Here is a 10,489-nt window from a genome sequence, read left to right as displayed (position 1 = left end):
CAAGAATTCGCCAAACACTTAAATGAATGTGAAAGAGATGTTCTTTACTGTAGGATTTAACTTTTAGGCCATTTAGGGTGTTGCATTCTTGCATTTGCATACTTTGGATGAAAACAGGTGCTTTAAAGCCTAAATGGGGAGAAACAAAGACAAATCCGAGCATGTACCTGAAGGAGTCATCGAGCTGGAAGAACAATCTGAACCCCAACACGATCGAGGAGGATCCAAGAGCAGGAAGAACAACCCGAGAGTCTACCCGAAGAGCAACCCGAGCATATCTTCGTGCACCCCATCGAGCATACCCTCAGGCAGGACTGGGAAGCTAGGGTTAATGGGTTTCCATATTAAACCCCCCCTCTTCTTGCTCGCAAGAGAGCACGCCGCAGACCCAAAACCAGAGAGCGAGAGCTTCTGTGAGAGAACTGAGCGACTCAAAACACTTTTCACTTTTTGTTAGGATTTGTTTCATAACTTTTTATCATTTCCTTAGATTTCTATCTTGTATTCTTACTTCTCTACTCTGTCGTTTATTACAATGCAATTTTCATTCGTATATGATTTTGTTTTTCTTGCAATGAGATCTGAGTAGTGTAGCAAAGTTCTAGGGATGGGATAGATGATTTTGTGTTCTTGTTCGGTTAGGATGTCTTAGTTTGATTGTATATGTTTTATAGATTCCCTTCTAGGTTGGTGTTCTTAATGTTGTCAACAAACCGAGAGAGTGAGATTAGTTTTAAGATATTTTACCACCGAGAGGTGTAGATGAAATGCTTGAATCAACTAATGCTAGAGATTAGATGAGTAAGGGGTTTATTGACAATAATGAATCGGTTCTTATTGCCTGCTTGGTCATGTTTCTCCAATGAGAGTTGGATAGGGGAGTGATCAAGGTTGATTATTTCTATCACGAGAGTGTTTTAGCAAGATATTAGAGATTCGTTGTCTAGGGAATATTTGCTTGAGGCATGTAAGACATCTGTACAGGTCAAGAACACTTAGGATTCGATTACCCCATCCTTAGAAGCTTTCGTATTTTAATTGCTTGCATTTTTATTCATCACTCGATCCATTACCCGAACAGGTACACGATCACCTGCTTCGAGTAACCCCTCGAGTTGTTCATACTTCATTTGCTTACTCGATCATCCCACCCGATCCTGTACTCGAATGCTTGCATCGAGTGCTTAGATCGTGTGGTTCTTTGTTTATACTCTTTTCTTCTATTATTTTAGGATTGTTAGATCAAAACCAACTTTTGTTGTGCTTGACTTGCATTGTTCTGATTGCATCCTTCCTGCTAGCATAAACAACCATTTGGATTGATAACCCTTTGTACTACAATTGCATAGGGAATTGATACCCTGGGTGAAAATCCTGTTATCACAATCCAAGTCTCACATCTGAAGTTTGATAAAACTATCATTAATATATAAAGGGTTAGGGCCAATCTACTAATTGCCAATTGGTTTTTAGTTAGAAGGCCAAGATAAACCCAAATTTAACATGGTATCAGAACAGAAGCTTCTACTTATTGTGGTTGTCTATGTTGATGACTTGTTAGTCACAGGTTCTAGTGTAAAGCTTATACTAGATTTCAAGAAAGAAATGGCAGGGAAGTTTGAAATGAGTGATTTGGGAAAGCTTACCTATTATCTTGGCATTGAAGTGTTTCAAAGTAAAGGAGAGATAGTTTTAAACCAAGAGAGGTATGCTAAAAAGATCTTGGAAGAAGCTGGCATGAGTGAGTGCAACTCGGTTCTAATACCGATGGAATTTGGTCTGGAGTTATCAAAATATGAACATGAGAGAGGCATTGAAGCTAAGAGGTTTAGAAGTATTCTTGGATGCTTGAGATTTTTTATCTACACTCGGCCTGATCTTGCTTTTCTTGTTGGCGTTTTGAGTAGATACTTGCAGGAACCGAAAGAATCACATGGTGTCACACTCAAGCAAATTTTAAGATATCTTCGTGGTACACTTTCGTACGGTCTACAATTTAAACAGGGGAACAGAACTGGTTTGATAGGATATAGTGATAGCAGTCATAGTGTTGATTTGGACGATGGAAAAAGCACTGCAGGTCATGTTTTCTATCTAATTGAGTGTCCAATTACATTGTGTTCTCAAAAACAACAAGTTATGGCTCTATCTTCTTGTGAAGCCGAATTCATGGCTGCTACAGAAGCAGCTAAGCAGGCCATCTGGCTTCAAGATCTGTTTGCTGAGATAGTCGGAAGTGATAGTGAAAGAGTGACCATTCGTGTTGACAATAAGTCTGCAATCGCACTTACAAAAAATCCTGTCTTTCACGGTCGGTCTAAACATATCCATCGAAGATATCACTTCATTCGGGAATGCATCAAGAATGGACAGGTCAATGTGGAGCATGTTCTAGGTATCACACAGAGGGCTGACATCCTGACAAAAGCGCTTGACAAAAACAGGTTCAGAGAGATGAGGGATCAGATTGGAGTGCATGGTGTGTCGAAGAAGAGTTTCAATCTTCTGGGGGAGAATGTTGGATAAGCTTGAATCATACAAGAAGATTTCCTAATCGAGTTATGTTTAGGAGATAAGGATTACTTGTGCTTAGAAGTTATCTAGACAAAATATAATTCCTTTTAGGAACTAGTTTTGGTGTTTTATATAAAAGGGGACTTAGGGTCTGCAGAAAAATATAGAGTTTTGGTGAGAGAGATTAAGATTGAGAGATTGTGAGAGCTTGAAGTTTTTGAGTTATTTTTCTTTGAGCTAATAAAAAGAGTTATTCTTTTAAACAAACTTGTGTTTTGATCTTTCTTGCTAAAACAAAAGAACCAAAATGCGGTGTCTTCCTCGTTTTTCACATCTTTTTTTACAAAACCAGCAGCTATATCGCTATATTTGAGCAGTTTTTCGACATCCAAAACCCCAATGTCACAATCCTAACCAGAACGTTCAACTTTGTTTAAGCTATTAAACTTATAACATACCCAAACGAAGTCTCGCAACAAAGATCCAAATCAAATCTTAAAATTTTGATATTGGAAGGTTGATTGCTGTAAAATCGTTTCGAAGTTCAGTTCCGGAAAATAACAATGACCACAGGTTGAACAAAAAATATTGACCGTTGTTAGTTTTGGTCCCCGGAGTTCAAAATTGGTCTTGGTTATTTAAAGTTTCATTATATATTCCAGTTAACCTTAAACTTTAACGTAACATTATTTTCGTTATTTAAATTGGTCTCTTCTATTTTACTCATCTAGCTTTTTTTTTTTTCACATTTACATATGGAATTTTTTTTTCTTTTTAAGTTGTAAACGTTTTTTCGCAGATTTGGAATGACGTCGATAAACGAATATAAATACAAAGTATAAATTTAAATAAATATTTTCACATTGCAATAGAAAGATAAAATTACAAACACAATGTTTTGTTTCTTCCTCTTATGATAAGGAGAAGGAGTTATTTAAACTCAATATAATCATAGTTTCACCGAAATCGGAAGTATATGTAAAAAAGGTTTAAGCCCATTTGGCGAGGATTGACATGCCACCGCAGCCAAGTAGAGCGGCAAAGAAACACTTGATTTGAAGCTTGATGCTGCCTTGTAGCTTTGGTCCCATGAACTCAGCCGCTAAAAGGTCGACGAGGGCCATGTAGATGAGCAGTCCTGCTGAGCACGCGTTAAGCAGTCCAACAGTGATCAATGCGGTCGGGCTATTATCCCTGTAAACGCTCGACAATGAAATCCCTAAAACGATTCCAAATGGTGTTGTAACCGCAAAAAAGAAGGCCATCACAAACTTTTTTACATTCGTATATTCCGCCTACTCACAATTTACAAGATTTTGTTAGTAAACATTTATTCAATATCTCTATGGGATATAGTGTATTAAAATACCAATCATGTGTATTGGTATATAGTGTATTAAAAGACCTCAATAAAGATGTAGTTTGCGATTTACCTGGAGGATGCAGCCGCCGAGACCCATACCTTCAAACATTTGATGGAAGCAAAGAGCTGCTATAAGACCCTTTATAGTGCATGTGTCATTTGTTGCACCTAGGGATAGTCCAATGACTACGGAGTGAACTATAATTCCAAGCTCCAACACCTATCATGTGTTTATATAACATGCTAAACTGTTAACTAATTTTTTAAGTCTTTATATCACTTTTAATGGTAATTTATATATGTGGTGGACTTACCATAGCAACAACACGGTACCGCAATAACTGTGAAGAGCCATCATCTTTATTAGTTAGTGTAACGCCATGACCATGACTATGACCATGAGTTATCATCGGATTGGCTCTCTCCTGATCACCGTTACTAGCAGAAGGTACAATCTCACTACCGTTCTTGCTAGAGTAGAAGCTAGTCGCCAGGGAGTCAATGGCTAGAGTGATGAGGGCCGACAACATAGCGACAAATCCTGTGAATGGGAACTTGTGCCATGGATCATCCTCTAAGCATTCTGATGACAACATCTCAAAAGAATCTGGTAACACGTGCATGAAACTTGTTCCGAGGATGATTCCGGATGCAAAAGCCTTGACAATTGTGAAAATGTTTCCGTCGGGATGGAGGAAAGGAACGTATCGGCTGAAGAGAGGAGCCGAGACACCTATCATGCTGGTCACGAGGATGGCTACAATGGATATGATTTTTAGAGGTAAGGCTTTAGTCTTGTTGACGCATGGATTAGTTGACTCCGCTTCACATTCTTCTGGCGCCGTTGACATTGCCGGAGATACGGCACAGCTGATAAGAATTATGGCGAAGAAGAAGAGCTTCATAAGTGTTGTAGCCGAAGCTGCCATTATAATTGTTTTATAAACTTCCTTTTGTTTTTGTTTTCTTCGAGTAATTTGTATTCTCGTGTGTTCTGTTTGGGAGTGGTACGACTTAAGCTTATATAGAAGAAAAAGTGGGCTGGCTATTCCCATGCCAAAATTTAGCTGACGTTGAAGATATATCTTCTTAATATGTACGGAAAGAATTAAGGAGTTGGCGAAATAATTTTATTTTTTAATGTTAGGATTTGGTGAAACTGCAATATTCTTGCTCACGTACGTAATAAGAAGTTGTACGGATCTTGCCTTTTCACAAGTCGTACAATGCGTACGGTTGGATATACATAGACTACAATTAATTATTGGGATTTGGAGAATAAAATAGGTACAAGAGGAGTAACCTTTTTTTTTATGGTTCATCTTCAACTACACAATTTAACCAAAATACATATTTATATCTATTATCTCTCTTATAATTCTTTACTTTTGATTCAAGACATGTATGTACGAAGCCATTATATTCCAATCCATAAAAATATGTATCACAGTTTGTTGTTTTATAGACTATTTATATATGAATGGTTTAAGTTTCTTGTGGAACAAGAGAATTCTTTGGATCTAAGAAGAAAGAGAGAAGCACGTGGCGTGATAATATTTGTACACTGCTTATAGATGCATAGAGAGTGTTAATTAAGAGGCACAGAGCTAGGGGTTAAGTGTTGTAAAGTAAAAGTCTCTTTAAAACAATTTAAGGATATATAGTAAAATTAACCATATGTACCATATATCCTTAGTGTGGTAAAATTTATCCGGTAAAGCAATTGGTTATAAGATTTTTGTATCATCCTAGAGCTAAAGATTTGGAACGAAAGAAACGTTAGACAGTCCACAACCGCAAGCATAATCATTCAACAGATAATGTAAACTACATGAAGGGGCCTTCTGACCATTCCTCATTCGGAATCAGACTCGTTGATCAATACATCTCATAATTTGGTTCAGCCTTGTTCTAAATTCTCATGTTTATATACAAGATACCATTTGAGCAGGCCTGACCCTAGATCACTCATGAACAAGGACTTTAGGCATCGGATTTATTAACAATGGAGAATCATTTTCAGAAAAAATTTCAGAAAAATTGTTGGTGGTGTAGTAGCCAACGCCTTTAATTTTCTTCTTTAATCTGGAGTGTTTGACTTTGATTCTTTCTAATATTTGTATTCTTTCCAACAGTTTTTGTTAATGGACCAAAATTTTATTCGCTTTTACTATATCCCTACAATACTTTTATCGATAACCTCACTAAAATTCCTTATTAAGTATTTTTTTGTAATCCGACGATAAAGTCAAAAAAAAATTCTTTTTCTTTTGCCAATAGATTTAATAATGTCTTCAAACAAAAAAAAAATGGTCGTACGAGGTAAAATTTCCTCAAGATAAAGCATAATTCAATTGTATAACCCACAATACAATATGACAATAAAAACGAAAGTATAATCGCTTGAAAATCACATTTTTTTCTTCTTATGATACAGAAAAATATATTATTATTTACACTCACTGAAATATTATTACATTCCATAAAAATTGAAAGTTAAATGTTGAAGTATTTACGCCCACTTAGCTAGGACTGACATTCCACCACAACCGAGCAAAGCTGCCCCGAAGCAATTAAGCTGAAGCTTGACGCTTCCTTGGAGCATAGATCCCATAAACTCTGCGGCTAGAAGATCAACAAGTGCCATGTAAATTAGCAACCCTGCTGAACATGCATTGAGCAGTCCGACCGTGATTAAGGCTGTTGGACTGTTGTCTTTGTAAACGCTCGACAAGGCTATACCAAGAGCGATTCCAAACGGTGTTGTAACCGCAAAGAAGAAGGCCATCAAAAATTTCTTCGCATTTGTATACTCTGCCTGTTCAAAAAATAATAGTTTGTATTCCTCAGAATGTTATATGTTTCTATTATCGTTGGATACCTTTTATTGAAAATATTATTAAACAAAGGTTACAAATTCACATAAAATTTTAAATTACTATTTTTTAATCTATATGTTTATGGTGTTAGTTGCTATTATTTTTGAAAATAATATATGTGCATATTAGTTTTGATCCTCATTTAATTTTTACATTGGGGCTTAAGGCTTTTACGATTTGTTTAGTATTGTTTCAGACCAGATATCATAAAAGATTGTAATATAAAAAAAAATTGTACCTGGAGGATGCAACCACCGAGACCCATGCCTTCGAACATCTGATGAAAGCAAAGAGCTGCAATAAGACCTTTAATGGTGCATGTGTCGTTGGTTGCACCTAGGGATAGTCCAATGACCACTGAGTGAACTATTATCCCAAGCTCCAACACCTAATTTTACACGTGAATTTTTTAAGATGTAAATTAAATATTCAAAATTTATAGTACTTTCCATATGTTAAAGCAAGAGCTAAATTAGCTCGTAATGAAAAACTAACCATGGCGATAACTCGGTACCGCAATAGTTGTTTTGAGCATGTAGAGCTAGTTTCTTTAGTTGTTAGAGGCAAATGATCGATTTGAATAATCATCGGAGTAGTCCTTTCTTCACGGTCGTCAGCGACAGCTTTCTTGGTGTAGAGACTTGTAGCAATAGAGTCAATAGCGAGAGTTACAAGACCGGACAACATAGCGACAAAGCCCGTGAAGGGAAACTTGTGCCATGGGTTGTCTTCAAGACATGGAGAGGACAACATCTCGTAAGAATCGGGCAAAACGTGCATGAAACCAGTTCCTAGGATGATTCCGGATGCAAAACACTTGATGATCATAAAGATTTTACCACCTGGATGCAGGAAAGTGACATATCGGCTAAAGAGAGGAGCTGTCACTCCGATCATACTTGTCACGAGGATGGCAACGATTGCTATGATTTTGAGGGGTAAGGCTTTGGTTTTATCGATACAAGAGTCTGTTGGGTCGGTCTCGCATTCTTTTGGAACTGTTGAGATTGCCGGAGAGATTGCGAAGGAGATTAGTAGGAGTACGAGGAAGATTTGATTCATGTGTTGTGTTGTCGTAGCCATTTTTAATTTTGGCTTTTTAGTTAAGGAAAAGGATGTATGTTATTTTGCTTCATATCATGTGATATTTGACTCATATATATAGAGAGTTAGAGACTATAGTGTGCTGGCTGTTGATATTGACACGGTATATTATTCTTTTTATATCTAGGAAGAATAAAAGCGCATGACACACGAATCAATATCAAAATAAGTATTAAATAGGAATATATAGTTTATGCGAATATGTAATCATATGGTTTAAATAGAAATTATAAACTTCATATGCATGTATTTAAGGGATCAAATATAGGCTTGTCAGATTAATGTGTCCGTTGAGGTTTTATTCGTAGAACTAATTAGAAAACCTAACTCTTTGCATTGCTATATTTATATTCGTAGAACTAATTAGAAAACCTAACTCTCTCTAAAGTTTCCTACCAAATAAGTCTAATATGGTTGGAGATGGATAAGTCTATTCAATTTTAACGTATGGTTATAAACTTATAAGTATATTAAATATACCAAACATATAAATAATATATTCTATAATATATAATATATTAGAATTATTTTACATGGTATATATATTCTCTATCTGTACTTTCATTCTGGCCAGGGTCACGCCGATCGACGATTTAAGCTTCGTTCATGCTTTTGGATCGTTAACAAGTCAACGTTAATATACCACTAAATTATTTTTTTTCCCTAATCTATAAGACTAGAAATATATTAGATTTTTAATTTTGAGTATATATTTGAAATAACTATGATGAAGTTTCACAGGTATAAAATATTTCAAGTTCAAGGGCAGAAGAAAAGTCACTACAAGAAAAATGGGACATTGTGACATTAGATTAAGACGAATTTTTTTTATCACAAATTTGTGACTTTTCAGATACTATGTTGTGACATGTTTTTTTAGTCATAAATTTGTAACTATTTCGTCATAATATTATTACGAATTAAGTCGTCACTGAAAATTGTCACTATTAGCTACTAAATGGTATCAATATTATTAATCGTAACAAGTGTGACGGTTTCACTACAATTATGTAGTCACAAATAGTGACGTTCATTTGAGACAAAATTATTTGTCACACATTTGTGACCTTTTAGGTACTCCATTGGGAAGAAAAAAAATTGTAACAAGTTCGTAATTGTTTGGTCATATAATATTACGGTTACAAATAAATTTATGTCAAAATGTTGTCTCAAATTGTTATGATAATTTAAGTCATAACTATTGTAATGGTATTATGATATTTTTTATGAAGCATACATTGATTAACCAGTTAAATATACTTTTACATAGAGAATGATAATTGTATTTTATTAAGGAAAATACGCACTACTAATTAAAAACTTTATTTTATAAACTAATCAATTACATCCTAAGGATTGTATTGTTTATAAAGTAGATAACTATTTAATAATTATCTTTAAAAGATGAAAATGATTGTATTGTTTATAAAGTAGATAACTATTTTAACTTATAGTTAAATATCCTTCATAAGTTTACTTCATGTCTATCCATCTCATTTCCACCACTTAATTAATCCATGAAACAACATGAATATAAACAAAAAAATGTTATAACACTAAATGATTGTTAAACTGTGAATAAATTTTGTTAAAAACATGTTATATTTTCATTAATTAGTGGTTAACATAAAAAAGTGTTATGTTTCTTAATAATTAACATTTTTATATTTTATGTAGGTTGTTCAATAAAATCATGGTTGCTGCTAATCCTGACATAAGTGGAGATAATCTAACCTTGCTTAGAGGAAAAGAATTTGCAAGTTGGTTACTAGAACATGTAAGGAATTATGGTTATTTTAAAGCAGTTTGAATTTATGATTAAATAATTCTATTATATTTTAATTAAATTTAACAAAGTAGTTTAAGATACCATATATACTAGATTTTTAATTTTTGGAAAATATTTTATTTTTATTAATAATTAGAATTTTAAGCACCTAAAGATTTCCGAAATATTTAGTAATTTTTGGAGTTTCCCTCTTAAACTATTTACTAGATCCAGACCCACACGTACATGCGGGTTTGTTTACAAAAAAAAAAATCTTTTAATGGTTTTTTCATATTTAAGTGTTTGAAATATAGTTGATATTGCTTTAAACCTAAGTTGTTTATCTTGCAAAAAAACTGTTATTCAACATAGTTATTTTAGAGCTTATAATTTCTCTATCGAGAATAAGGGGAGAGTAGAAAATGTGTTGTGAATGTAGTATAGAAAGTTTGTTGTGAATTTAGCGTAGTTTGTTCGTTTAAGGAAAATCCTAACTTTATCCATCTTCTATACTATTCAAATAGTTGAGTTTTATCAATTTAAATATGTTAGCGAGTGGAACTTGAAATGTACTTGCATATTGTATTCTCGTTATTCTCCAACTTAGTGTTAGACTTTATAGAACATAGGATTAATATACAAATATATATTTATACTATATAATGGATTAATTACACTAACATTCCAAATTAACTGTATTTGATATAAACTATAACATAAACGTTGGGGCCTCACAGTTATGTTGGGCTCGATTTATAGTTGTACAAAATTTATTTGTAAAGCCCAATAATAAAAGGTCCAAACCGAGATTGGATTTGTCCTTTATTCTACAAAACTCACGAAAAAAAACAAAAAATATCC

At 34.2% G+C, this 10,489-nt stretch overlaps 2 protein-coding genes across 4 annotated transcripts; both read right to left on the bottom strand.

Annotated features, from left to right (window-relative positions):
* Nucleotides 1–3,503: 3,503 nt before the first annotated feature.
* LOC104760427 (fe(2+) transport protein 1-like) lies at nt 3,504–4,840 on the bottom strand. Of its 3 annotated transcripts, XM_019240267.2 has the most exons (4): nt 4,341–4,840; nt 4,192–4,295; nt 3,948–4,097; nt 3,504–3,809 (listed from the first exon to the last, which is right to left on the bottom strand). In XM_019240267.2, the coding sequence occupies exons 1-4, from the start codon at nt 4,804–4,806 to the stop codon at nt 3,504–3,506; spliced, it is 1,026 nt and encodes a 341-aa protein (XP_019095812.1). In that variant the 5' UTR covers nt 4,807–4,840. The 3 variants fall into 3 exon arrangements, with proteins under 3 accessions (XP_019095812.1, XP_010481654.1, XP_087356154.1); XM_010483352.2 differs by having other exon boundaries at nt 4,192–4,840; XM_087500028.1 differs by lacking the exon at nt 4,192–4,295 and having other exon boundaries at nt 4,297–4,840.
* A 1,549-nt stretch (nt 4,841–6,389) lies between these two features.
* LOC147921436 (putative zinc transporter 8) lies at nt 6,390–7,839 on the bottom strand. The gene is made up of 3 exons (XM_087500021.1): nt 7,252–7,839; nt 6,995–7,144; nt 6,390–6,695 (listed from the first exon to the last, which is right to left on the bottom strand). The coding sequence occupies exons 1-3, from the start codon at nt 7,837–7,839 to the stop codon at nt 6,390–6,392; spliced, it is 1,044 nt and encodes a 347-aa protein (XP_087356147.1).
* Nucleotides 7,840–10,489: the final 2,650 nt, after the last annotated feature.

Source organism: Camelina sativa, chromosome 18 (assembly GCF_030686135.1).
Source record: "Camelina sativa cultivar CO46 ecotype springtype chromosome 18, ASM3068613v1".
Classification (NCBI taxonomy): Eukaryota; Viridiplantae; Streptophyta; class Magnoliopsida; order Brassicales; family Brassicaceae; genus Camelina; species Camelina sativa.
Note: the sequence above shows the minus strand (reverse complement) of the source record. Positions and strands in the feature narration are given on the sequence as shown.

Bases quoted from the DNA above. Each gene is read 5' to 3' on its own strand.
- LOC147921436 (XM_087500021.1), bottom strand. From the start codon at position 7,839: ATGGCTACGACAACACAACACATGAATCAAATCTTCCTCGTACTCCTA. The intron at 7,145-7,251 runs GTTAGTTTTTCA...GTGTAAAATTAG, and splicing joins GGTACCGAGTTATCGCCATG to GTGTTGGAGCTTGGGATAAT. The intron at 6,696-6,994 runs GTACAATTTTTT...TTTTTTGAACAG, and splicing joins TCGGTGGTTGCATCCTCCAG to GCAGAGTATACAAATGCGAA.
- LOC104760427 (XM_010483352.2), bottom strand. From the start codon at position 4,806: ATGGCAGCTTCGGCTACAACACTTATGAAGCTCTTCTTCTTCGCCATA. The intron at 4,098-4,191 runs GTAAGTCCACCA...AACACATGATAG, and splicing joins GGTACCGTGTTGTTGCTATG to GTGTTGGAGCTTGGAATTAT. The intron at 3,810-3,947 runs GTAAATCGCAAA...AATTGTGAGTAG, and splicing joins TCGGCGGCTGCATCCTCCAG to GCGGAATATACGAATGTAAA.